Source organism: Oryza glaberrima, chromosome 7 (assembly GCF_000147395.1).
Source record: "Oryza glaberrima chromosome 7, OglaRS2, whole genome shotgun sequence".
Classification (NCBI taxonomy): Eukaryota; Viridiplantae; Streptophyta; class Magnoliopsida; order Poales; family Poaceae; genus Oryza; species Oryza glaberrima.
In genome coordinates this window covers 19156131-19184079 of record NC_068332.1, presented here as the reverse complement: position 1 = coordinate 19184079, position 27949 = coordinate 19156131, and the positions used below count along the sequence as shown (strand labels likewise).

General features: G+C 42.9%; 3 protein-coding genes, 2 long non-coding RNA genes and 1 pseudogene across 7 annotated transcripts; 4 read left to right on the top strand and 2 right to left on the bottom strand.

The window, feature by feature from the left end:
• Positions 1-1907: 1907 nt before the first annotated feature.
• LOC127778347 (protein STRICTOSIDINE SYNTHASE-LIKE 10-like) lies at positions 1908-2669 on the top strand. Its single transcript, XM_052304932.1, has one exon. It carries the CDS (start codon positions 1923-1925, stop codon positions 2667-2669), a length of 747 nt encoding a protein of 248 aa, XP_052160892.1. The 5' UTR covers positions 1908-1922.
• A 2786-nt stretch (positions 2670-5455) lies between these two features.
• Positions 5456-6211, top strand: LOC127778343 (protein STRICTOSIDINE SYNTHASE-LIKE 10-like; annotated as a pseudogene).
• A 977-nt stretch (positions 6212-7188) lies between these two features.
• Positions 7189-11718, bottom strand: LOC127778348 (uncharacterized). Its single transcript, XM_052304933.1, has 3 exons — positions 11417-11718; positions 8544-10800; positions 7189-8336 (listed from the first exon to the last, which is right to left on the bottom strand). The coding sequence occupies exons 1-3, from the start codon at positions 11716-11718 to the stop codon at positions 7890-7892; spliced, it is 3006 nt and encodes a 1001-aa protein (XP_052160893.1). The 3' UTR covers positions 7189-7889.
• Positions 11719-14753: 3035 nt separating this feature from the next.
• Positions 14754-19922, top strand: LOC127778349 (uncharacterized). 2 transcript variants are annotated; one of them, XR_008018494.1, is made up of 6 exons: positions 14754-15146; positions 15781-15844; positions 18095-18187; positions 18865-19101; positions 19414-19703; positions 19781-19922. It is a non-coding gene; the product is annotated as an uncharacterized LOC127778349 (long non-coding RNA). The 2 variants fall into 2 exon arrangements; XR_008018493.1 differs by having other exon boundaries at positions 19372-19703.
• Positions 17605-20459, bottom strand: LOC127778342 (beta-amylase Tri a 17). Its single transcript, XM_052304927.1, has 7 exons — positions 20356-20459; positions 19812-20210; positions 19511-19675; positions 18853-19116; positions 18474-18683; positions 18107-18346; positions 17605-18006 (listed from the first exon to the last, which is right to left on the bottom strand). Exons 1-7 carry the CDS (start codon positions 20404-20406, stop codon positions 17869-17871), a joined length of 1467 nt encoding a protein of 488 aa, XP_052160887.1. The 5' UTR covers positions 20407-20459; the 3' UTR covers positions 17605-17868.
• LOC127778351 (uncharacterized) lies at positions 20089-22019 on the top strand. 2 transcript variants are annotated; one of them, XR_008018496.1, is made up of 4 exons: positions 20089-20235; positions 20488-20571; positions 20655-21533; positions 21614-22019. It is a non-coding gene; the product is annotated as an uncharacterized LOC127778351 (long non-coding RNA). The 2 variants fall into 2 exon arrangements; XR_008018495.1 differs by having other exon boundaries at positions 21391-21533; positions 21614-21989.
• Positions 22020-27949: the final 5930 nt, after the last annotated feature.

The following is a 27949-nucleotide window of genomic DNA, read 5'->3' as shown; positions in this document are numbered from 1 at the left end:
AGAACGATTTGAGGATTTTTTTTGGGGGGGGGGGGATTCTGGTGTCACTATATAACTACAACGAGATATATGCAACGTGTTGTGATGTAGAGGGGGCTGATAACAAAAGTGTTGCCTATGTGGCATGCCACGTTGGCGGTCAAACACAGTCAAAGGACGTTTGGACCGGAGTGGTACATTAAACCAAGTTCACGGACCTAAACGTACAATTTTTAAGTTTACGGACCTAAGTGATACCACTACACAAGTTAAGAGACCGGCCATGTATTTCACTCTTTAATTTATCCTGAGCAGTAATCAAAGACACACACACAAAAAAAAGCTTAAGAGCGGTTAGAAATCCGACCTCAAGTGGATATTTATACAACCATAAGTTACATTCTTAATCTCATAACTGAAATATATAACAAACAATAAAGAAAAACTAAAACACTAGCTTCAAGCTTTTCCTCTTTGCTTCAAACTTCAAGACAAAGCAGGGCTACGTCTTTCCACCACCCTGCCTCCTCTCTGTTCTTGTTGCCATCACATAAGCTCCTATGTTTAGTTAAGAGCAAAGAAAAGGGACGGAACTAGTCCGACTAGACACCTTGTCGTTGCTAAGCACCCCACCTCAATGCAAATGAGCACGGCGGTACCCATGTTATCGTCACCGCAGAGCACCACACCCGTCGAGCTGCCGTAGCTTAATTATCTCACCAAAAGGATCGTGCGCGCCGTTGAGCCGCCATAGCTTATCTCATCGAAGAACCGCCACAACCACGCCATTGTCACTTCAAACCGCGACCTCTGTCAAGCCGCCGTAGCTTATCTCGCCGGAGAGCCACCCCTGACCTGCACCACCTCTGCCACTCTCCCTACTGCCACTACTGCATTCGACGTCGCTCCTAACGTACTTCTCCTTCCTGACGGCGGCCCAACGTGGAGCAGAAGGGGGAAGAGGGGTGGCGCTGATCAAATGGAGGGGAAAGGAAGGAAGATAAGTTATATAAGGGTCACTAACGGGTGGGCCTCACAGGATAACTCAGCAAGTTGGACCAAGTCAAAGGCCACGTTAAAGAAATTGTCCTTCAAAATTGCTGAGGGGGTGAGATTACACCGGTTTAAATAGTTGGGGGTTTAAAATATCTGATATTGCGGTTCACGGATATAAATTTGATGGAGCTATATTTTGAGGGACTCAAGGTAAACTTATTCCTAACTGAGGGCGTAAATTGCCCACGACATAACATACGTCGGCTGGAAACTAAGCCCATATAAAATTATATCTGGGCCAAACATACATCCATATCAAATTCAATGCAGGCCTAACCATCCAACCTTTTTTCATGGGCTGACATTAGATCCAGATCCATTTATACACAGGCCGAAATTAAGCACAGTCTGGACTGTAAACAAGGCAACAAGCTGAGGTTCGGTTCGTTGTAAAATCGGAGTCGGTATCCGAATCGACGACGTGGATGTGGCTACCGGTATAAAGGCACGGCCACCGCGCTCCACCAATCCAAGCATCTCAGAAGCGAAGAACATCTCACCATTACAAAGCGCGAAGCGAAGAAGAGAAGCTAGTTTGACAGCCAGACGAAGCAAAGCAAAGGCGATTCTCAATCTCATTCATGGGCGCCGTCCTCGGCACCGGGAGGGTGGGGACTCTGACTCGGGTGGCGCTGACGATCGTCGTCTTCCTGCTGCTCCTGCCATCGCACGCCCTCGCCGCGGCCGTCGCGAAGGACACCTCCGCCACACTGGTCGAGACGCTGCCGCTGCCCGCAACGCTGGTTGGCCCTGAGAGCGTCGCGTTCGACAAGTTCGGCGATGGCCCCTACAGCGGCGTCTCCGACGGCCGCATCCTCCGCTGGGACCGCGCCGACAAAGGCTGGACGACGTACTCCCACGCCCCGGGCTACAACGTCGCCAAGTGCATGGCTCCCAAGCTCCATCCCGCGGAGCTCACCGAGAGCAAGTGCGGCCGGCCGCTCGGCCTCCGGTTCCACAACACCTCCGGTAACCTCTACATCGCCGACGCGTACAAGGGCCTCATGCGTGTCGGCCCGCGCGGCGGGGAGGCAACGGTGCTCGCCACGGAGGCCGATGGAGTGCCGTTCAAGTTCACCAACGGTGTCGACGTCAACCAAGTCACCGGCGAGGTCTACTTCACCGACAGCAGCACGCGCTTCCAGCGATCCCAGCACGAGATGGTCACGGCCACCGGCGACTCCACGGGCCGCCTGATGAAGTACGACCCGACGACGGGCTACCTCGACGTGCTCCAGTCCGGAATGACGTACCCCAACGGCCTCGCGCTTAGCGCCGATCGGAGTCACCTCGTGGTGGCGCTGACGGGGCCGTGCAAGCTGGTGAGGCACTGGATCGAGGGCCCCAAGGCCGGTACGTCGGAGCCGTTCGCCGAGCTGCCGGGCTACCCGGACAACGTGAGGCCCGATGGGAAGGGAGGCTACTGGGTGGCGCTGCACCGCGAGAAGACCGAGACGCCGTATGGCTCGGACACCCACCTCCTCGCCGTAAGGATTGGCCGCAAGGGGAAGATCTTGCAGGAGTTGAGGGGGCCGAAGAACGTCAGGCCAACGGAGGTGATTGAGAGAAGCGGCGGCAAGCTTTACCTGGGTTCAGTTGAATTAGGTCATGTCGCCGTTGTCAAGGCTACTTGATTAGTTCATATAGTTGCTTTTGTTTAGAGCGTTTATTTTGTTTTAGATGTAAGTATTAAATTTCGGTCGAACTAGCAATGTAATAAATTTGCACTTCATCTGGATCTCCTGGGAATATAGGAGTATGCTGTATATTTTGATTTCATATAGAACTATAGCTACGGATAGTCACACTTTGCTGTGCTTGTTTAAGAATCATGATATTTAGGACGTGGGTGTTTTTTTATAGTATATTGAAATGTTTGTATATTCCCCACGACCGTGAATTGTTAGCTGTAAATTTCTTTCAGTAATATAAGATAACTTCTCGCATAGAATTACGATTAAGTACTACTTGCGATTTATGTTTCTTGTAATGTAGTGTACTTTTTATTGTAAAATCATACATTTGTAGATTTATATACTAGTTCTACTACATACGTCCTAAAATAAGTTAATTTTTTACCCATCCCACACATACTAATACAAAAGTAGTAGTAGTAGTAGTAGTAATAATAATAATAATAATAATAATACCCCTAATTTATTAAATCCCAATGCAACTATTTCTCACTTTATATACTCGCAATATAATTATTCTCCACTTTTACAAACTTTGATGTAATGATTACTTCAAAATAAACGTATTTTGGGACAAATATAATGAGCTAAAATGAAAATAATATTGGACGGAGAAAGTAATTAGCACTTACTATAATAATCTCATATCATTGAATAGAATACAATTAGGATAATCTTGCAATAATGATCATATAAACATACACACACTCCTATTACTATGAGCGCCTCCAAGAAACAACCACATATCACATATTTATAAACACCTCGTACTCGACGAGTAAGTTGCTATCATTAAAAGGACAATTAGTCATAATTAGGAGCGCCTATGCTAAGTTAAGAATATAGGGCATCGTTGGGAAAACTTCTGGAGCCTGCAGCTTCTGTCATAATCAAAGGTTCCTCTAAATAATCTAGCTTTTTATTTAGATTTAAAAAACTGTAATAGTAGAATTTAAAAAATAAACTAATTACCAGAAGTCTTTTTTTGCGATGCTAATTACCAGAAGTTGATTACTTGATTTTCCGATAATCCGATTCTTTATATTCTCACTATCTGAAATCACATCAGTTGTTTCTCATCATCTACACCCCAAACAAATTAAATCGGTTATGGTCCACCACAGCGAACTTAACGAGTTACGCTCAATTCGCTTGTTGCACGAGTAATGGCGGCTGCTGGTATGCTTACAGTTTATCCCATAAGTCATGTTCTATTCTGACTTGCATCCTGTTTCATCATTGTAATTTTTTGATGCGTGAATACTCTTCCGTTTCAGCATCATAGCTTGTTTGCTGCTACAGTTCATGAAATGATTTTAATATGAGTTCAGAATTGTACATGAATTCACATGTTCCGCCCTCCCTCGATCGCCAACATCGATGATGCGCTACTTTGGCTTCTTCCCTTAGAGACTGGATCAAGAAGGAGATGCCAACGCAGGGATGCCGATGCTGAAATCCTCGGATGATTTTTATTTTTTGTGAATTTGACAATTCAGTTTTGAATTTCAAATGGTGAAATTGCATTGTGATTTTTGCGAATCGGACAATATTTGGATATGGACTTTGTTTTATTACGCCAAAAATTATTTTTTTAGTCATGCCACTTAATTATGCGCTGACGGGGTCTTAGGGTGGCGGCCTACAAAAATCATCGATTTTCACATATCTTTAATAACTAGCAAAGCGTTTGGCCACATACAAAAAATATGTTTTTTTGTTATAGTGAGTGATGCGGGAGTACTTCCACTGGAGTTCAAATCCTAATGCCTATGAATATTACGGATGCATAGATGGGTATGCACTTAAATTTTAATTAGTAATGTCAAGGATGTGTTGTCGTTGGTTATTGTTTGTTAGGATGAGTTACACATGTAGTGACGTGTGCGTCTACCGTGTATTCCGAAAGAAAACAACATTTACCAAAGATATTTATTTTTGTTTTACACATGTTTTCTTGTAATTACGGGCGTAAAGGTTTCGCGAGCGTATAAAATTTCCACGATCCCAGAAGGCCCTCGGAGCGAGTGTACAACGTTTCCACCTCCCAAGCACGCCCTTAGATGGGCTGAATTTACGTGGATGAGCTAATTAGGTCCAGGATATTAAACGGGTTGATTACGTCACCCCATAAAAATGCCGATTCCGAATCCGCATATTGATGGTCTAATTACGTCGACCGCACTAATCTTGGTAACTCCGACTCCGATTCGGCTTCAGTGTTCAGTTGTGCACGACACAATCGGAACCGGCGTCCGAAATTGGACGTGGCCTGCCTGCAGTGGCCACGGCTATAAAGGCACACTCCGGCGCGCGGCACCAGTGCAAGCAAGCAGCGAAGAACATTTCAGAAAAACACGCGAAGGCAAAAAAAGAAAATTTCGATAGTGAGACGAAGCAAAGCAAGGCGATTCTCATTCATGGGGGCCGTCCTCGGCACCGGGAGGGTGGGGACTCTGACTCGGGTGGCGCTGACGATCGTCGTCTTCCTGCTGCTCTTGCCGTCGCGCGCCCTCGCCGCGGCCGTCGCGAAGGACACCTCCGCCACACTGGTCGAGACGCTGCCGCTGCCCACGACGCTGGTCGGCCCTGAGAGCGTCGCGTTCGACAAGTTCGGCGATGGCCCCTACAGCGGCGTCTCCGACGGCCGCATCCTCCGCTGGGACCGCGCCGACAAAGGCTGGACGACGTACTCCCACGCCCCGGGGTACAACGTCGCCAAGTGCATGGCTCCCAAGCTCCATCCCGCCGAGCTCACCGAGAGCAAGTGCGGCCGGCCGCTCGGCCTGAGGTTCCACAACACCTCCGGTAACCTCTACATCGCCGACGCGTACAAGGGCCTCATGCGTGTCGGCCCGCGCGGCGGGGAGGCAACGGTGCTCGCCACGGAGGCCGACGGCGTGCCGTTCAAGTTCACCAACGGCGTCGACGTCAACCAGGTCACCGGCGAGGTCTACTTCACCGACAGCAGCACGCGCTTCCAGCGATCCCAGCACGAGATGGTCACGGCCACCGGCGACTCCACGGGCCGCCTGTTGAAGTACGACCCGACGACGGGCTACCTCGACGTGCTCCAGTCCGGAATGACGTACCCCAACGGCCTCGCCCTTAGCGCCGATCGGAGTCACCTCGTGGTGGCACTGACGGGGCCGTGCAAGCTGGTGAGGCACTGGATCGAGGGCCCCAAGGCCGGTACGTCGGAGCCGTTCGCCGAGCTGCCGGGCTACCCGGAGTCCCGGACAACGTGAGGCCCGACGGGAAGGGAGGCTACTGGGTGGCGCTGCACCGTGAGAAGACGGAGTCGCCGTACGGCTCGGACACCCACCTCCTCGCCGTGAGGATCGGTCGCAAGGGGGAAGATCTTGCAGGAGTTGAGGGGGCCGAAGAACGTCAGGCCAACGGAGGTGATTGAGAGAGGCGGCGGCAAGCTTTATTTGGGTTCGGTGGAATTGGGTCATGTGGCTGTTGTTAAAGCTACTTAATTACTTTATTATGGTTACTTTTGTTCAGAGCTGCTTGTTTAGTATTACATGCAAGCATTTATTTTCGGTTGGACTACCAGTGTAATACTCCTTGGAATATATGCTCTATATATTTTTAAACGTTCTTATGATCCATAATTATTTTTCATATACGATCTAAATAATTAAATTAAACGTTCAAATATAGTACGGAGTAAGTATATACTTTTTTTTTGAGAGGGTACGAGTAAGTATATACTTAGGCCCATATTTCGGGTATTGTGCAAATTTTACGTCGACTAAAATTAGGCCCACGTTGAGTTGTAGCTGTTCCAACATTTGGGCCGTAAACAATTTCGCTAGGTCTTTTGAAGGGCCTGACATTTGGCCCACGTACAAACTTTTATCTGGGCACTGGCTTCTTCCCTCGACCGCAACGGTGCCGGCTGGGCGCGGCGGTGGGCTGGGCGAGGGGCTCTCCGGCGGAGAAAAGAGCGGCCGACGCGGCGACGGCGAGGCGTCACAGTAGCGGCTGGGTGGCGGGGGAGGATCTTGGGCGGAGAGAAGAGCAGCCGCCGCGGAGAGGGCGAATCCCCCTCCAGCTCATTCCGTCGACGGGTGGTGTCTCCTTCCCCCGTTTTTTTTCTCTTCTGCATCCCTTCGTTTTGCTCGTCTCTTTTCTTATAAGGAAGCAGAATGTTTATCTCGTCGCTTAGGTCATTTGGTTCAGTTCATATATATGGTTGTCCTTGCGTAAGAAAATAGTAACAGGGAGAGTCAATGATTATACTGGAATCGACTGGTTTAGGGATGTGGAAATTTGGGAGTTTTCTTCGATTGCTGCTGTACTGATTAATCGCAATGCGAGTTGCAGAAAATTTAATGCGCCATAGTTTTGGTCTCAATATATAAGTATATAACCAGCGCAGTATATGCGAATTTGAGGGTTCTGTGTTCACTCGCCTCCAAACAGGCATCGTAGTTTACAAAAATGGAAAACCAACTACTAAAATCAAAATCAGGCATCATGTCTTGCATTATTGACATGGCGCATGATTCATGTATTCATGGTTGTTCAGTTGAGTTCGCCAGGGAGGGACTGTACTCCATAAGCTGTGCAATGTGGGCTGCTACTGGCTTGCGTTGAATGGGGCTAGTTGCTACAAAAGATAACTCAATTTTCAGGTGTCAAAATAAACCACAGATTTTAAGAAAACAATTGATGCCAAAACTAGTACACGTGCTAGAGCCTGGCACAGGAACTGCAATCTATATATTACCAGTTATGCATTGTTCACTCCAAGAGATGATAATGGGACAAATCATCATTAGAAAAGCAGGCAAACATATTACAATGCAGTACTAATGAGGTTGGCCGTGTACATCCGGTTGGATGTAGAGGTCGGGTTTATTCCATTTTCTAAAAAGAAACTAATGAGGTACAATTACAATAGTATTTTCTCATCTCAGAGGCAAATCGTGTTCTTTCTAGAAAGGCCATGTGCACATTCACTTTTTTCTTTTTACCACATGTTAGTAATATGCATGGCCTTCTGACTCCAATGCCATCATTTTCTGTTTGTTTCTTTTACCATGGCCACAACATGCATCAACTAAAAATTTACGGCATTTGGATTGCAATGCACAATAGACTAAATCACTGTAACTGTAAATGAGAAATCATCTCATACAATTACTTTTAGTTGGCACTGTTGATTCCTTGCAACCATTGACGACCCATCAGTTCTTTTGCTCTGTCCACTAGAGCAAAGAGAGGTGTGCCGCATTCCATAAAGCCTACATCACCCAAGAAAACCATGTAGTTCTCAACCTTTGAGGGCGTTTCTTCTACAATTGACAGTGCGTCCATCATCCGGAATTCATTGAAACAATTGGCGTAGTGAGAATTGCACTCCATCATGTATATGGATTGCTCAAGTATCACCCTCCGGATCCCAGGGCAGTGAGCACTTGGTTTCATGTTTGCATTCAGTGCATCCACTAGCCTCTTCACAAATCTTTGCCTAATATGTCCGTGATCTAGCTCTTGGGCAAATTCTTCAGGATTGACTTTGCATATCTGTGAACTAAGGCCAATGAGAATCTCTAGTTCTGCCCCTTCAGCATTCATTATTCTTTCCAACACCTGTAGTGGATAATGTAGCATGATTGGTAACAACATAATTCAGCAAAACACGGTATATTATACTCTATTTTACTAGTAATAAATGACCCAGTTTGAAAAAAATGCAGGTGGAATTCCCTCCTCTAACATAAAATAATTTATGCAAAAAAGCATACCACACTATCCACCTCAAATATTGCATCTGTAGCATTAAGTAGCAGGGCTCACCTCTCGTAAGGTGTGAGATAGTTCTTTTAGGTCTAATTCTGTGAGCTTGGCTTGGGCATGCTGGCACATACTACGTAACAGGCTTGGCGCCACATATATGTACTTTTCATCTTGGATCAGGATCATATTTTTGAGTTTAGTAATGAACTCTGGTTCCTTCAACATAACTAAGCAGTTGTGCACATTATCCATTGCTAGCATTGCTAGTGCTTGCCCGGCGACCTTTGGTAGCAAGAAATCAACATCTGTGTTGGAGGTTCTATGTAAGTCGAGGAATGCCTTCATCAGTCTGGTTATGAGCACCTTCATGTTCCCAATCTCCTGCCTTGTGTTACCATCAATGGAAATGTTTCTGAGGATTCCTACTGCAAGCTTTTTTAATTCTTGGTCTCTGATGTTGTCTCCCAAGATATCTGCGAGGTTTCTTAACAAGAAGGGATGCTTCGATATCTTGTACCGCAGTGCTTTGCCGATTTCCCCTTCAATGCTTGTCAGCCTCTGCAACACCTTCAGTGATGACTTCACTAGGACCATTTGCTGTGCTTCACTGTTCATTGTGTCACTTCTGAAGCTTGTAAATCCTATGATCTTCGGAATGAGGTCAGTTACTCTATCAATTTCCACACAGTTATTTTGATCACAACTAGCAAGCTTGTCAACAATCAACATGCCAAGTGCAGGAAGTTGATCATGGTATGTCAATGGATGCTCCTTGGGAACTGTCCAGTACTCTGAAATCTTCTGCAAGCTTCTAATTATGCAGTTCTGTTCATGGATGTGGGCTGATCGAGTTTGTGTCTCCGGCAGGTTATGAGTGCCTTGAAGTGTCTCTTGTTGTCTTTGCTTTGGGGGATCATCTGCATTCCTAATTGCATTCGGTCTTTCCTCTTGGCTATTTGCTGTGCTGAGAATGGGATCCTGCCTCTCCTCTTGTTCATCGTCTACCTGCAGAAGTGGATTTCCCTTTTTAAGTTTGCCATCGGTGTCCAGAAGGGCAGACACAAGCTGCATTGCCCTAGGAACAGCGATAACTTGGAGGTCCTTCGCAAGCTCAGCAGTTACTTTCGCGGCATATAATCTGACCGTCATATAATTTGGGCTAGTCCAGCCCAACATACTTATTATCCTAGCCATGGTCTTTGTAGAAGTGATGAGCTTTTCAAGGAGCCGCGCCCTTGTCGTCTCCTTCTCCAGAAGGCTATGCATCAGTTGAATCCCATAGAGATGATTCTTGGGAGAGTCTGAGTTCAGGGAATCCATGGCAAAGTTGCCCAGGCTGGTTTTCTTCGGAGCAAACACAGCCTTTTCCATGCATTTCTCCAAGGCATATGCATAATACAGATTGACATATTCCACTCCCAGCTGACCTCTGAATCCAGCACGCCGGATGAGGGATCTCCGGGGGATGAATGAGAAGATCTCGAGGGTGCATGCCACGGTGTAGAGTATTCCTTGGGCCGTCACCATCGCATAGAAGACAATGAGAGATGGTACCAGGTTAGTCTCTTCGTCTTCTTTGTTGTTCTTATGTAGTGCCATAAGGTGTGACAGTGCGAGGCCTGCGAACACAACACGCAAGACTGCTGCTGGTATCTGCAAGTTGCCCGACGACACCATCACAGCAACAATGACTAGCATCCCGATTATCAGGAACCGAAAGAAGCCATCAGTAGTCAGTACTACCATCACTAGCGCAGCAAGCATGCAAATGTTCTGAATAGATCGACGCCAAGACACTAGTTTTCTGCCCCAAGCACTATCTAACAATTTGATGATTCTTGGGAACTGTAGCCTGCTGATTGTCACCACGAGGACGGATACCAGCAATAGTAGAAATACTATCCATTTGGCAACTACTGTGGACCTAGTTGGAGCGAAGTCACCCGTTATTGTGGTTATCGATCCGTTTCCTGTAATGTTCCTAACAAAGTCCCTTGAATGGTCATGCTGCATGGCTGGAGTCATCAACAGTATCGCAGCTAAGGGGCTCCATAGTGATATGGCACGGCGTAACGGGTTGCGTAGTGATGGCTGAAACTTTGGAGTCATACTCTTGCCAAGTATAAGCAGAATTATCATAGCATAAAGCACTACAGCTGCCATAACATTCTTCTTATGGGGAAGGGGAATCAACAGCTTCCAAACATCCAGAATGCAGACGATGGCGATCAGCCAGTTCCAGCCAAGAGGTCTGAAAGCACCCTTGGTTCGAAAGAACAATTGGTAATCGGACCTGTTGTTGCTGCCAGTAAACATCCTGAAGTATATAGGATGTGTAAGTAAACAATAAGAGAAATTTTGTAGTCCTTGAGAAGCATTGAGAGATACCAAAAGAATGTGCAAGGCAGAGTTCCTTTTAGATTATTTGTGAATGAAAATTAATGGATTATCTATTTGCTTATATGAAAGAACCAAGTCTTACTATACGTTAAAAACCTAATAAATAGCTTATAAAAAGATATAAATGTTCTAATCAATGTATAAAAATTGTTTTTGTCGAGAAATAGTATTTTTAGAAGTATGGAGAAAATGAAATAATATATAATCAGTAATCCACAAATTAATGGCGATGCGTATCGTCTGTTGGAGGCGGCTCCTATCTGTTGTGATGGCAAAGGAGCCGCCTCCAACTGATCACCATGTATCCTCAATCGATTGCGAAAGGATACGTAGTTTACTGGTTGTAGTGATCTGAGAAACACTCTGAGGTCCTGAGTTTGAATCTTCATAGTAGCGAATTTAAGATTGAGTTGTTTGAATTGAGGAGCTATCATATTAGATATAGAGGCTAGGTAAAAATACCCTTCCTTTAAAAAGAAAAAAAACAAACGATTGGAAATCAACACAATAGAACAGAACAAATAGGCCCTAACCTGGCGGCTTCTAGGAAGATTATGGCTGTCGCGAACCAAAAATCGTTGTACGAGCCGAGTGCCGTCAGGGACGTGGGGTATCCACCGAGCAGGACGACGGTAGCCCAGGTGAAGGCCAGCGTGCCGAGCGCGTTGCCCACCCTCTCGACCAGCGCCACCAAGCGAACGAAGCCATTCAGCCACTTCTCCGGCGCGGCTGCCTTCTTGCCTTGCTGTTGCTGTCCGCCGCCGAGCTTGGCTGCTGCTACCTGCACCCGGTGCTCTCCTCCTCCTCCGCTGCCGACGGTGATGGTGTCCTCCATCAGCTCCCGTTTCTTCTATCCTTGTTGCTAGCTGTTGGTTACTTGGTTTCACCTTTTTTAACCGCTAGTTTATAAGTGAGCACTGTTGTTTGTCCATTTTGTCATCGCGTGTCGTGGCTCGCGGCTCGCTTGAGTCAAAGGTTATCTCCATCCGATGTCGTTTGAGATGTAGATCTGAGATTTTTTAAAATAGGTTTTATATTTTGTAACGAATATTTGGATATCTAAAACATCTTAAATGAAAAAATGTTAACTACAAAGTTGTAGATCTCCTTGAGCTCTACAATTTTGATATAAATTTTTATTTCATCTGACTTTATATAATATAATTTTAATTTTTAAATTATAAAATCATAGAGCAAACAAGCTGTGCTGGAAAATTTGCATTTAGGTCCCTTATCGCCCTTTGGAAGGGCGATTTTTAAAAATCGCCCCCTAGAGGGTGAGAGGCGATTAGATTTGTAAATTTGCGAAACAAAAAATTATTTTTTGTAAATATTTTAATAAAAAATGTAAAAAAAATCGTTGCGGGTAGTAGCATAGCCGGTAGGGAATACGTTCACTATAGGTCCCTCAACGGCGCGTCTAAATTTTGTTCCTGAATCGCAATATCAGATTTGACACGACTCTCGCAACTCCCAAAACCAGTACAAATAATGTCTTAAGACGGTTTGGATGGTGTTTCAACTGGTGTTGATGTGGCACTTATAATAAAAAAAATTGATGGGACCCACATGTTAGTGAGTGTGGTTACAAATAAAAAATTGTAGTAGGTCCCCACTTTATTTTCTTTATTTCTCTTTTCTCTTTTCTTGCTTCTTCTCCTTTCTGATAGCTAGGTGGCAGGGAGAAGGCGAGCGTGGCACCTTCAGCGACGACGACTGGCGGAGACAAAGCGAGCACGGCGCACGCCTCGATGCAGGCGCGCTCGAATGTCTAGCCCGGCTAGATAACAATTAGGGGTAGAGGAACTCCACTAGCACGATGACGAGGACATTGGCAACTTGGAGGGCAACGTCGATGGCAAGGATGGGCACCACCATGTGCAGCCTCTTGCAGCATCCCTACCCCCACTGTAGCCACTGCGGAGGCTGGTGTGGTGATCTCCGTGCGAGTGTCATGGCCCAGTGGGAGAGCGTGTGGGGAGAGAAAGAGGAGCAGCTCCAGGAGCAAGCCATCGGGGCACCCTTGATCTCCCTAAACTCTGCCGCGCCACAAGTGCAGCTCAACATTTGGTCTTAGAGCACACTCCTCGCGGGCCTACTCCCAGATGGCAGTGCTCCCGACGATGCAGGGGACGAGACCGCCCGAGCCGACGAGATCTATGCATGGGAGGACATCGCCGCCTCGAGCTCTAGTAGCGGTAGGAGGTACGATTGCCGACATAGGGTTATGTGCGTGGCGTCCGCTACGAGGCGGAGTAGGTGCGGCACGCGAGGACAAGATCGCCATGGAGGAACTAACTCGACGGCAGAGGCCTTTACTCCACCCCCATCCTCTCCCTAACTTGATGGCGAGGCGCTATCCTCCCACCCTTCCTCCATTGGCGAGGCCTTCTACTCCCTTGCAACGGTGCCCCACCCTCTTCGCTTGCCATTTCGTTCTCGTTGGCATCACGTGGGGATTTGGGAGCATCTCGGCGTCGGTGACTAACTCCAACAATGCCACCACCTCTCCCCTCAAGCTCGGCGGTGCCGCTGATGCATCTGACCTAGGCTACCTCCCCTACCTCGGCCGCAGCTGTGGCCTAGAGCAGATAAGGGGAAATCGGTTGGCTGGGCCACTGGAGGCATCGTTCAATCCCTATCCCTCCTTTGCCGCCGCTGTTAACACCCTCCTCCACGTATCGCCGGTCACCGTCGCCCGTGACCTGTGGCCTCGATCGCCACATGTAGTGCCTGCTCCCACACTGATGCTGCCAAGAAAAGGAGAGAGGGAGCCACCAATTTTTTTTAATTTATACTGAATTGTCCTAACATGTGGATCCCATTCTAACTCAGCCGCCACATCAGCCGAAACCAGGCACTATACTACCTTGGGACCTCAAGTACACTGCTTTTGTAAATTGAGGGACACGTTATACCTAGTATTACGATTTAGGGACGAATTTAATTTGAACTCAACGATAAATTGAGAAACCTAAAGTGAACTTATTCCTAGCTAGTGGCACCGCACCGGAGTGGACGAGAGTGTGAGTACGAGCTCCGACGGTGAGCAGGACCAGCTCGGTGTAGAAAGTTCTGGCCTGCTTGGCCACCTCCCTTCCAAAGACCAGGCATGAGCCATCCTTACCTTTTCTCTTCCCATTCCTTCTCTCACGTTGGAAGGCAGGAAGTCGCACTGAGATGGTGCACGATAGACCGTGATCAGGGTTGTAGCCTGATAGACCGTGATCAAAGTTGTAGCCTGTAGAGCTTGCAGGTGTAAGTCTAGTCTTATGATTCACTAAGCTAGTAGCGGCGACGCCCGCGGGCATGACCCCCTTGGGGTGTCATCTACCTCCCTTATCTTCTTTTGGTGAGAAACAATGGATGAAAACATGTCAGTCTTTGGATGCACAACAACTGTGTCCTTGATGCCATAACCTTTATGGAGACACGTCGTGTTTGGAGACTCTACACTATAGTGTTGTTGTATGTCTGTGACCATCGACCAAATCATAGCAACGATCGATTGGGTGCTAGGTTTATCTCCGAGAGGCTTGTTTCTGTGTGGTTGACACGTGGTTCTGGGAGTACACTGTAGTGCATAACCACTATTTTTTCTAACACACGGGCTTTACTTTTTCAGGCGAATCAAAAATTTTCTGCTTGTTAAAAAAAATTTGTTTCGCCCAATAGTTGAGAAGTAAAATCAACTCCTTGCTTTTCTTTTTTAATGTACTGAAGATTTTTCAATCTGAGCCGAATCTATGTTAACGGCCTAATCAGGTTACGGATATGACATGGGCTAATTTTACGTCGATAACCGAATTAGGCCTATGTTGTTAGATGGGCTGCTAATTACGTCGGCCCAACTAATCTTACGCTGGCGGCGCTGCAGAAGACAGCGGCGGACACTGACAGGCAGCCGCGGAGAAGTTCGCCGGGGCGGCGACCCTCGGCTGCGCTCCGGTGGCGGCCGGATCCGCGGGGAGGCCAAAATTGTCCACGCTGCACCGCCGAAAACCTCCGGTCAGTTTCTCGATCCACAGTCCCCCGTCCCGAGAACCCCCGCCGGCCGCTGCTGGAGGCAGCGATGGCTTCCAGAACCGCCACCCTGTACGGCGGCGGGAGCGTGCCCTGCATGCAGCGCGGAGCCCACCGGATCGAGCCCCCTGCGCGGTGGCGTTCCTCGAGATCGCTGCTGGCAGCGGAGGGCGGAGGCGATGATGACGACGACGCCCCGGCAGGGGGTAAGGGAGGAGGGGTAGTTGCCTGTCAAATTTGGTGAGCTTTTGATGAGCTAACTGCTGCAATTTCTTCAGCTTATTATGGTACATTTTTTGTGTGTGGCCGCATTTGTAGGTGTACAGTTCATATATATATATATATATATATATATATATATATATATATATATATATATATATATATATATATATATATATATATATATAGTAGAGTATACACCCCGATCTGTGAATTTCGGGTTGTTCTTCGTTAGCTCTTCGTTAGAGGGTAGACTCCCTACCATGGCGGGTTTTGATGATTCAGAAAATGTTGGCTAATCAATGCAGTAGTTGCTTGGTACATCTCCATCAATTCAGCAGATTGCAGATTATGGTAGCTCCTATTAGATCGCTAATTTATGTGGATGACTGATTGATTTGAACGATACTATGTTGCTGATTTGTGTATGAATGTGTCATGAACCAACTTTGTCTTGAGTCGCTCACGCTATGTGTAAAATCTGTATATACCTTTTTGGTTTCAATTGGAAGAAGTATAGCTGGTGGGTTGATCCAGAGCGTCCTGTTTAAGTGAACTGTAAATAATTTCCAGAAGGGACTTAAACGTGATTCTTTTCTCAGAATCAAATTAAATTAAGACATACTTATCCCAACTTTTTTTTTCATTTCAGGTACTGTCGTAATGTCGTGTACACACTATTGCAAGAGAGTATCTGATGTAGCTGTACAGAAAGGGTGAGTCTCCATCCGTAATATCGCTATGCATCCAATTTTGCTTTATAAGATAGCTCCAAAATTACAAATAAATGAATCATTATAGAAAACTGAAGTGTTCCTACAAGTATGTAATTGTAAGGACCATCTGGTCATATGGAATAACTGTCTCTGTTTGTATATCTGCACTCTGCAATTCTTTTTCTTGTTTTTGATGCATACATGTGTGGCGCTGTGTCCAGAAGCTCTGCTAATTCTGGGTGCCTAGATGCTGCAAATGATGATGAAAATAACATAGAAATAAATAAAATCAATGTATTTCTAATGGATTCAAATGGTTCAGTCCAGTGGTTCGAAAGAAACCTTCCATATTTTTATGCAACTTTTCCATTATAGTGCACAAGACTATTCTAGGACTGATATAATGCTATTTGTCATGTTCTCTTTCCATCTTCCCTTGCAACTCATGAGCAACTGTCAAGCTAGACATTCCTGCCTTGGATTATTTTCATTCATTTTAAGCTGAAAAGTGTAATGAAATGTTACATTTGACATGCTTATTTGTCATGGGCTTTGGGCCGGGCGTCCTATGCCCATTGGATAGGATTATGTGAAGAAGAATCGGGATGAATGGGGATAGATAAATCTTAAGCCTAACTGACCTGGGATAGGATCCCTCATATAGATGGAGGACTCCTTAATCTAATCCTAACAAACCCTAATCCTATCCAATGGGCCTAGGACGCCCGGCCCAAAGCCCATGACATTATTGGACCTTTTTCTGAAACTATATACTTCTCTGTTTCTTTTTTAACTATAGTTGCATCTCTTAAGCAAAAGAAGGAATATCATAAGATTTAAACTCTGTTGCAACTCACGGGCACCTTACTAGTTTCTAGGATATGTTTTGTGAGTTCCTCTTGTGTTACTATATGGACAGATGCTACTCACTTTGCAACACCCTGACTCCTGGGTGTGCCTGTGCCCTGGCGTGTGTGCAAAATTGCAGGCTACCTGCTGCCTGTGCTGCAAAATGACTCGTAACGCAAAGTATAATTATCCTAGCAATATGGAATTCAGCATAGACACACATGAAAAGGTTTGGCAAGTACACTTGTTTGGATCAGTCAAAATAGCATCCTTGACTCACAAAATTCAGCTTTTAGCAATTTAGTTAGTCTACTAGTTCTTGCCAGAAATTTTCTGACCCCCAAGGAATTGAATTATTTCCCGAGCTAATTCACTAGTAACAGTCATATTGACACTTTCCCATTTTGTTAGCTACCCTTCCAGGTTAAAGAACTTGTAAAATTGGTTGCTGTGGCTTGTGCAACTGAATATTTATCACTAAACATGTAAGGACCATCTGGCCATATGGAAGACTGTCTCTGTTTGTATGTCTGCACTCTGCACTCTGCTATCTACTTAGGGACATCTCAAGCTTGTAGCTGTAGTCGTTTAGGATAATTGGATGTGATTTTATGATGAGGTTTTCATCACTAGCATCTTGATAGAGAGCGCACAATGCATGATATCCCAGAACATAATATGCATCTTGTCCTATTTGGACATGTTTTCGTGCTGATATGAAGTAACTTATTTTGTCAGCTAACTAAATGTTTTTCATCATGCTCTGTTAATAATGTACTGTCATATGTACTGCAATTATGGAGCCCTGTATTTGTATAACAAAAACTAGAAAGTAGTCATTGTCCAAATCATTTTCAGTACGATACTCTCTGCTCTGCTTTATGCAATTCCAGTTGTATAGTTAAATCACATAATTAATAAGACACACACAAACTTTTATTCATTACCTCAAATACATACAACAACGTGGGATCGGGACGGGCAAGGGCTAACATATTACAGCTTATTATAAAAGCATATAGTTTCATAACCGGCTGTACATTATTGGCACATCATATGATTATAACCAGCTAGTATAGCAGCTTATTTATCATCTGGCGTATCGTACCCAATAGGCTTATTTACTATTTCCCTTGTTCCTCACAAAGTGGCTGTAGACTGCATCAGCGAGATCTTTAAACCGGCAGGTCGGTGTTCTCATCAAAGGGAAATGGCGCCAATTTTGGGTGTGCTGCTTGTAAGATCTTCCCAATTGGCATTTCTGGCATTGATCTTTGCAAAGGCTCCAATGGGTCAACATTTGAATTATAATCCTGAAGCAACATTCATAATTTTATTTAAAAAAACATCTCAGTTGCAAACAATACATGAATTCTATTTTGCATGTTTTTGGTTTTGTAGGGTGGCACTCACCAGGTTAGCATGCATCCTCTTGACGAAAGTTTTGAATGTGCTGTAGTTCTGTCCCTCCAGCAGCTCGTCTGATAATCGGAGGTAGGTGAATCCAAATAGCTTGTGCTCAGGAGGTCCATTCTTGTTGATGCCTGTCGGTCTTGAATTCCTTAGTATTGTGTTGTAAGCTGTTGCATCGTATCGACCGAGTGCGTTTTCGCATGCCACATGTAAGCCCTCTCTCCATCCAGCACTCAGGACCTGCCATTTCATAGTTCATAGCCAGAATATTTTGATGAGAAGTGCTCTTGTGCTATTCTAGAAGAAGAGCAATGCAGAAGTTCTAACTTATAGACCAGTAAGTAGTATGTAATAGTCCGTTATTTACCTGTTGGACTAGTTCTTCTGGTGCACTCTTTGCCTCTGAGCTTTGTTCAGAATCCCTCATCTCAGCACATGTGAAGTTAACGCAGGCACGGTGCCTTGTGAGCATGCGTGCGATGGTTCTGTAGCCATCTCTGTTGTCCAAGTTGTAGTATCCAGCAGTGAGCTCAGCTGCATGGTTTGGAACCCTATACCACCAATGAATGCCGGAGATCTGCCAGCAAACATTGGAGCATGTGTCATTTATGTTCTAGATTCAACATTAATGGAACATTATATATATATCTGTTGCCTATTCATCTAGCCTCTAGTCTAATTTGAAATCATTGAAGTCTTCAAAATCATGTACTATAATTCGCCGAGATCTTTAGCATGATACTTACTTTGATTGCCAGCTGCACTCTGCATCCCAAGAAGACCTTGTTTGCTTCATCCAAGATCTTGTCTCCATGTTTTATCAGCTTGTTTGAGTACCATGTGAGGAAGAACTTCCCCTTCTCAGTGATATATGTTCCATTATCCGCGAAGAATCGGGTCTTCTCGGGAGTGTCATTGTACTCTCCAGCATCGTCGGGCAATTCCCATTCAGGATGCCCAGCCTTTGCTGCTTCTGCTTTGAAATCTGCCTCCAGGTATTTATCATAGCACTGCAGTATTTTTTTTTATTGTAATAACTGTTAGAGCAGTGAATTACTACCGTTTGTCATGCATTTTGTCCCATTTCATATCTGTTCAGCATATTTAGAATTTGATTTCCTCTTGTTTTGTTGCTTAATTTCAGTCTTGGGCTTGCTTCTACTGTTTTTTTTTTCTGTTAGTTCTGTTTTTGGTCCAAACATCTTTGTGAACCAGAACCACTTTAATATTTGTGCTCATTTTCCAAAGAATTTTTTTTCCTAAAGGAGATCTGCAATTGGACCATGATTGTTGTCTTTGGTCATCAGCCATCACATGGAGGAGAATATTTTTATCAACAACTTATTTATCAAATGAGGGCAGCCATAAGAATCTTTACTCTGGTAAAGACTAAAGAACACTCACTATGAATTCTCCTATGCCTGGGAACACCCATCCCTGGCTCTCGGGGTAGGAAGGGTATCTCATCTCTCCAGCTGGACCAAGCCCCACCTCAATGTCCACAATGACACCAGCATCCAAGAACTCTGCCATGTTCTCCCTGAAGCTCTTCATGTAGTCAGCATACATCTGTCACAGCCACAGACAAGAGAAGAATGTAATACATATAACGAAATCAAAACCTCGTTTTATCTCTTTTGTTTTTCTAAAATTCATCTGACTCCATATGTGCAGGTGGTGGTGGGGCTTGCTTATCAGCTAAAACCTGGATGGCAGTTCTTCCATGGAAGAGAGGCTGGTCATCCACTCCAAGGGTGAGGTACTCGATGTTCCTCGCCCCACCACGGTTGGTGTAGAAGATGTCGGGGTCGCTCGCGCCGACGTCCTGCACCCACTGCGGGATCGGGATGTTGACGATGTCGCCGACGTTACCACCGCACTGGTGGAACGACATGATGGCCTGCAGCTTCAGCCCGGCCTCCTGCACCAGCCTGAACAGCTGCTTGTAGGCCTCCCAGTCGTAGGACCCGGGGCCCTTCCCCTCCACCAGCCCCCACCACACGTCCACCATGACGCCATCGACGCCGGCCTCTGTCAGCTTCTTCAGCTGTGCCCGGGTCTCATCGACCTTCTCGAACTTGTTGTCCACAGTCACCACATCCAGCTACATATCTCGCAACAGAATTCAGGTCAGTGTACCACAAATTCGCTCTTCTTGAGCTTGTTACAGAAAGTTTGTGCCTATGTTAATGTTAATGTTGCCAGTGCTGTGACTAAAATTTGATTATCCAAATAGAACTAGAGCTTACGGGGAGCATGACATTGACTTGAACATAGTTGGCTAGCAAGTTCCCGGCCATTGTCGCTGGCTGTGTATGCTCTGAGAACACTAGCTTCACTGTCTTGTTGCTCACTGAGCTCGGCTTGATGAAATATAGCAGGACGCTCATGGGCTATTTATACTTGCAAAAAGGAGAGGGGGGCTCTTCTCCACCGGCGGGAACCAACCAATCCTTTTCTTCCAGGTACCTACTTCCTCTCAGAAAATTAGAGATGGTGTACTATGCCCACTATGAACTGAATTTGGTTACCACCCCTGTCATCCCAGGCTTCGATAGTTGATATCATTCAGCATTTCAGTTGTTGTGCACACATTTTGTTCATCCTCGAGTACCATCGATTCATGCTTGCTTGCTGCAGTTCAGCAGGCTCATGGTATGGTACCGCTGTTTTTACCTGGTTAAAAGTTTTACTATAGCTATGTACGTCAGCTTGCAGTCATGCACGGTTCTCATAGGGTGGTTAATTTCTACTTCCTCCATCCCAAAATATAAACACTTTTAGAATAGTACAGAGTCAAAATATTTTTAACTTTGACTATTAATAGCTAAAAAATAAAAATATCAATGATGTAAGAATAATATGCCTAGATTTATCATTAAACAAACTATCATAATATGTAACTCTTTTTATTTAAACCATCTTATTTTTGTAAATATTTTTAGTCAAAGTAATATCTCAATGACCGTGTCAAAGTTCAAAAATACTTATATTTTGGGACAGAGTGAGTAGTATTTACTATCAGCTCCATGAATTTACTATTGCTCAGTACTCCCTCCGTTTCACAATGTAAGTCATTCTAGCATTTTCCACATTTATATTGATGTTAATGAATCTAGACATATATATCTATCTAGATTCATTAACATCAATATGTATGCGGGAAATGCTAGAATGACTTACATTGTGAAACGGAGGAAGCACTTTTTTTTTTGAAACTGAACTCAGTACTTGATGCTGAAAGGGTTGGTCTCGTTGCAACGTGTGCTTTAATTTGTTTGCAGTGGCATTCCTGGCTTGGTAGTTGGTAGCGAGCCCTGTGCACTTCCGATAAGACCGTGTTCTCCATGGTAAAATGCGCATCCGATGAAACAGAAATGACAGAAATTAAATCCTCATTATGCAAATGTATCAAGATGTTTCCATGGTACGGGGCACTCTGAAATTACTATCTTCCATCTTCAGTTATAATCCTGTTAATTTGTGTTTGTTGTAATAATATTGCAGGATGCATTCGGTATATTGTTACCAAATGCCAATACCATGGCAAAGGTTTGCAGATGTGCTTTTCTAGCTTTCGGCTAACCATAGAACGGATTATTTTGTACGTACGTACGTGCCGTGTGTTAGGGCACAACAGAAATTTGTTTGGCTTTGGACGCGCATTGCCGCCAAACCCTGTGCAAGTTCAAACCGCGGAGTTTTTTCCGATCGGGATGTACCACCAACCAAATGTCGTTCTCCGCGATTCAGGATTATTACGTTATGCGTTGCAAATCTTGAGCTTTGTTCAGAGCTTGGAAGCATCGCATGAATCGATACATTTCCTGTAGGAATTATATATGAAATGTCCGTGTTCCAAATGTGACCGTGTATTAAAACCCATATGCATGCAGATTATTCTGTAGCCTGACAACCAAGACAGACAACACTAAAATGGTAAGTAAGTTGATGGCTCCAAGTTAAGAGGGGAAAAATTAGTAATTATTGTTGACATTATATCATAACCCTTTTACAACTACTATCTACAAGACAGAGAAACGCACACACCACTATACATACACATCATATATGTAACGATATGCCTATAAACGTGTTGTCCTTGTAACACATGACATGCTATACTAACAGGTGAAAGCAAACCGCATAAGAGCAAGTTTAATAGTACCGCCATCAACTAGCTATAAACATGTAGTAGTACATGTCATCCGAGGGGTCAGTATCGTTTGTGATGAAAGGCAAGGTTCGCCGTTGTTCCATCCAGACCATCCGTACTTCAATCAACGGCAGCATGGTTTAGCACCTCAAAGACGATTAACAACTAATTAATTAATATAATAATTTTTGTATATTAGTCCAATTAATTAACAAGATCGGTTCTGTCTATTAATTTCCTTATAATAAAATACTCTTGTACAACAAATACAATTTAGTTTTTTCAAAATAAATGTTTAATTTTTGGGAGGATTTTAGTAGTAGAGTTGCTAGATGCTTAATACGGACGTGGGATAATTATTTTACTATTGTATATATAAAGGATTTTCTTATTCTGAGATTGTTTGCTTCTTGATTTTATCTTACTTTTTAAGTTGGTTCCAAAAGGCGAGGGAGGTATTAGTTGTATTTGATTTACCGTTGGAGATCGTTTCCTTGATTTTTTTGAGAGAGAACAAACTCTTAAGCTGCTAATTAGTCACTAAGAGGGTGCTAACTGCTAAACTATGGAACCGTTGATTGACGTATGGATGGCCTGGATGGAACCAATGGTAAACTTTGCCTTTGGTCCCAAATGCAGAGGATACGACCTGTCATCCGAAAGATAGAAATAAAGATACAATAGCTGACTATTAATCTACCTACACACTTATCTAGGTAGTTAATTTTTTTAGAGCATTGTTACACGTACTAAATTTGCACTAACAATCATCTCAACCGTTTAATTTACATAGATGAAAATTATAAAAAATCTAGATGCACTGATAGCATGACATGTCAGTATTAGTAAGAATTTTAGGAAGAAAAGTTAGTACGTATAGACTTTTCCTTTATTTATTTATTTTTATTCTAACTTGCTATTCTCTATCATATCCTGTGTGTTCTATTGATGGGGCCATATAGCAATATTATTATTAGAGAAAAAAAGGCCACGGATTTAGCATCGATTCATGTAATATGCATATAGCTTCTTGTGCTGCAGCTCAGCGCTTGCTGGAGCGCCCGTTGCCCTCTCCCTCCAGCTTTCTCTCTCCTCCCCCTATGAATCTGGATGATGTGGCACTACTACCGCCAGCTGAGTGTGGCTTACTCTCTCTATCTATTTTTGATAGTCATATTTCATCTTGCCACAATGACCAAGGATAAGTAATTAATTCTACTTATCATCCATTTAAACATGATACTCCCTCTGGTTCAATATTAATTGACGTTTTGGACAAGGTTGAGATTAAACTTTATAACTTTGACCATCAATAACTTTAAAAATATTTAGTTTAAAGAAACTAGAAAAACATATATAGATTTGTCTTTCAAAACACTATAATAAAAGTAAACATGCATTTATTTATTGTATATATTATAATAGAAAAATAAGGTCAAAGGTATATCTTATAGAGCGTGTCATTGTCCAAAACGTCAATTAAAATGAAACCGGAGGGAGTACTAGTTATTCCTCGTAAACAAGCGATTCATTAATATTTACATTTCTCTATGCCCATGTAGTTAATCTTGTGTAGAAAAATGGAGAGCAACGCAGTAAATCCGAGAAAGTCATTAAGAGGATAGGTGGTTGAATTGAAATATACCTATTAAAAGTAATTTTTTTAGATTTAGAAATATATCTATCAAAAGTGGATGGGGGGAGTATTAAACTTACTCTAAATCCATGACCTTCATTACTGAACTCTCACTACTTTAAAAAAATGATTTTTCTATACGAGAACCCCTTTAGGTTGCAGACAGACTGTAAGTGACGGCATCTGCAAAAAATGACCTTTATTTTCGCATGTAGCTCCTTAAGACACCCGTATAGAAAAATTGATTTTCCATGCGGGTCTCTTAAGAGATCCACATGCAAAAATTGTATATATCAAGGTTTTAACAACAAGTAAAGTCTATATATTCCTTATATATTTGAAAGGAATTGAAATGATGAAAAGTGAAATCAGAGAAGTATTGTTCTATACACACTCATTATTATTATCGCTATAAATTCAAATGGATTAAATCTATATACGGATTAAATTAGCACGATGAGAAGGTACTGTCACGTGTGAATATATACCTTTATGTACCAAATAGGGAACCAAACATGCCTCAAAGTTCTTTTTACTTGTCGACACCAAATTACGGCTCGATCGAAAAAATCAGCTGTTACCCACCGTGCATTAATTAGATATTGTACACAGCTTTTTTTTTTTGAAAAATAATGGGTGAAATTATGGTCTCTATATTTATACAATCTTCATATCCCAAAATAAATCGTGTAGTTCAAATCTAAAATATACTGCTACACTTATTTTTGAACGAAAAAAGTATTAAGAGTTTATATTTTATGGGATATCAGCCAAGCTACAAAAGTTAGCGACAAATATTAATTATTTGCCCGTTTGAAAATAAATAAATGGCATCGTTGTTTTCCACAGTCATTATTCATTTTTTTACTAGTAATTAAACTAAAAATATATGTGTTTCACAATTGAAAATATTTTTATATATTGTTAATTTTGTAGTTGTTGATAATATATTTGAAAAAAATAATGATCAAACAAGTCCGTGTAGAAATATAATAGTCTTATATATATATATATATATATATATATATGTATATATATATATATGTATATGTATATATTATTGAGTGAGGGAGTACATTAATTTAAGTCCTCTCATTTAGAAGTAGTAGCTTTTGTGATTATATTTTCCGGGCGTTGGATGATGCATTCTCGTCAACTTGTCATGATCTCTATTTAGTGTGAGGACGTGATCGATAATACGAATTGAATCAGCAGTGATAACTGCTATGATAATTAATTTTGTTAGGTCATGGTTTATCTTTTGACATCCCCTATTGATTTAAGAGTGTTCTAATTGTGCACACTAGCGAACAGACAAGTATGATATATTAATTTTACATGACTATCTGTGTTTTCGTAGACATCTTAATTGTAGTAAGCGAATTGTTGAGTTAGCACAAATTATTAGACTCGACATTATATTTTAACTATTTGTTTCACTTAAAAAACTAATAAGGGACATCCTTATATGCATCTGTTCATATAAAACTGGCACATATTAGTCTTTTCCTCCTCTCATGCGCAGACCTAAATTCGAAAACCGACACCTATAACAACTTATAAGTATCGGTTTGTTTTAAAAATGGCACTTACAACATACCAGCTTTTTAAATAATAAAATGATACTTTTATATGGGATAAAAGTGTCATTTTTTTTATAAAAAAACGGCACTTTTAGCCTGGAGCCGAGCTGTCAAATCTGCTCTTTTTTTTACTCCTCTTTCTCATCTCCTCGGCCTTATCTCCTTGCGCATGCGGGCTCTCTCTCGTCCCTTCTACCTCTCTAATGATTCGCTATCTCCCCTCCTCTTTGAGCTAGCAAGCGATGGAAAACGGCCCGCCTCTCCACGATGCCTTCTCATCCCGTTGCCATTAGGCATGGCCTCGGCCACATCGAAAGGAGGCTGTCGCCACCCCTTCAGCCTGGTGGCCAAGTCAGCAAATATAGCATCGTGGTGGTAGCGGCAGTCAGATCCAGCAGTCCTCAATCTATCACATGATGGCTGCGATGATGTATGGTAAGGAGTCAAGGCCGCCTTGAGCTTGAGGACACCATGAGCTTAGAATTGCCAAAATCGGCTGCTACGAGCTCGAGGGCAACCAGATCCGGCCTCGAAGGTGATGGGCAGGTGGGCAGACAACAACGGTGATCAGCAGCGGCATCGGCCTTCTCTCCTTCTGCGTCCTCCTCTATGTACTTTTTTTAGTGAGTTCTTGATGTCAATCGATCTTGGAAGCAATATGGAGTATTATTCTTGGATGTTGATTACATGAGATGTGATTATTGTGAGTTTGTTGTTGTTGGTTGTGGATTGATTTCAGGAGTGACATGGTTGGATGCGCTTGGTGCATCGGTTCAAATCAAGGCGATACATCGAGCCAGATTTTTTTATTCGGGGAACCTCATATGTGCCGATTCCTACACCACACCTTTGATTCTTCCTCATCAGTGCTGCCTACGAGGTGCCGTTGGGGAATCATACTTATGTGGAGTTTACAACCAACTGCCATTATAATTTCTGATGTAGTGTTTGAAAATTCGGGACAACATCGTATTTCAATTAAAAACTAATGTCAAATAAATTTGGCTGAGGGAGTATGTTTTAATTTTAACCGTAGTTACTCAGCGTACCAATCGGCGGCTATACAACTGATATATATGTCATGTCATGAATATATGAGTAAAAAGTAACATGGTGACAGAAAGACCAAAAGTAAAATAAAGTTGGTGCTAAACTAACAATATACCAAAGCGTTTTAGGGCTGCTTCCCCCGTGGGGCCAAGGAAAGATGCTCGGATGGGTCTGTTTTTCGTATTAAATTCCCAATCATTTTTTTATTTTAAAATTCCAATCATTTGGCCCAATACACCTGAAAAATTTTAAAAAATACAGGATTCAGAATCATGTTTGAGAGTGCACGTTCCATCGTGGATGCAGAATGTCTCTATAAAAGGACCTTGTGTTGATTAGTAGAATTTAAAACTACTGCTGCTCCCACCTCCCAAAATAAATTCATTTTTCACCTATCTCATACATACCAAAATGACTAGAATACCTCTCTTTTAACAAATCCTAATCCAATTAGTATTATTTGCTTTATCTACTCCCAATATAATTAGTTTCTGCTTCACAAACATCGATGCAATAGTTACTTAAAAATAAATTTATTTTGGAACAAATGAAAGGATCATAAAATAAACTTATTATGAGACGAAGGGAGTACCTCTTACGCACTGTAGCTTGTTTAGATCCACCACTAAAAATAAAATATTTAGAAGCCCATAGATCACAAATAATAGGTCAGCTCTCCACAGCAAACAGAAAATCTCCTGCAGAATCGACCCAAAAATCAGGCCCTCTTAAATTGATTATGACCCGTGAGGGTATCATATCATCTACTCCCTCCGTCCCAAAAAAAAAAGAAAACCCTGGTTTCCGTGTCCAATGTTTGACCGTTCGTCTTATTTAAAAAAATTATGAAAAAAATTAAAAATACAAGTCACGCACAAAATATTAATCATGTTTTATCATCTAACAACAATAAAAATACGAATTATAAAAAAATTTCATATAAGACGGACAGTCAAAGTTGGACACGCAAATCCAGGGTTTGTCTTTTTTTTGGGACGGAGGGAGTATTTATTACTCCCATAGTTCCTAGTAATTGTCACCGTCGGTAGGCATTGTTACAATTTGGAAATAAGAGATGATTCTCCCTCATGCTCCCTCCCCATTAATTTTGTATTATAAGTTGCTTTGATTAAATTCATAGAAAAACATATGTTTTTAACACAAAACAAATATTATTAGATTATATTTAATGTTAGATTTAACGAAACTAATTTGGTGTTTTAAATGTTGCTAAATTTGTCTATAAACTTAATCAAACTTTCAAAGTGTATAATATGAAACGGATGGAGTATCTATTATCAGAAATGGTTGTTTTAATAGTAATTTTTTTATTAAATGGAAAACACACATGTGCTTTCCCTCTTAATAACAAAAATGGTTTACTTTAAATTGCGATGAACAAAGTTATACGGTTGTTT

Excerpts from the sequence above, each read along its gene's own strand:
- LOC127778347 (XM_052304932.1), top strand. The coding sequence starts at position 1,923 with ATGGCTCCCAAGCTCCATCCCGCGGAGCTCACCGAGAGCAAGTGCGGC.
- LOC127778348 (XM_052304933.1), bottom strand. The coding sequence starts at position 11,718 with ATGGAGGACACCATCACCGTCGGCAGCGGAGGAGGAGGAGAGCACCGG. Across the intron at positions 10,801-11,416 it reads ATCTTCCTAGAAGCCGCCAG|GATGTTTACTGGCAGCAACA; the intron begins GTTAGGGCCTAT and ends TATATACTTCAG. Across the intron at positions 8,337-8,543 it reads TATCTCACACCTTACGAGAG|GTGTTGGAAAGAATAATGAA; the intron begins GTGAGCCCTGCT and ends TATCCACTACAG.
- LOC127778342 (XM_052304927.1), bottom strand. The coding sequence starts at position 20,406 with ATGGCCGGGAACTTGCTAGCCAACTATGTTCAAGTCAATGTCATGCTC. Across the intron at positions 19,676-19,811 it reads ATGGAAGAACTGCCATCCAG|ATGTATGCTGACTACATGAA; the intron begins GTTTTAGCTGAT and ends TGGCTGTGACAG. Across the intron at positions 18,007-18,106 it reads AGAGGATGCATGCTAACCTG|GATTATAATTCAAATGTTGA; the intron begins GTGAGTGCCACC and ends ATGTTGCTTCAG.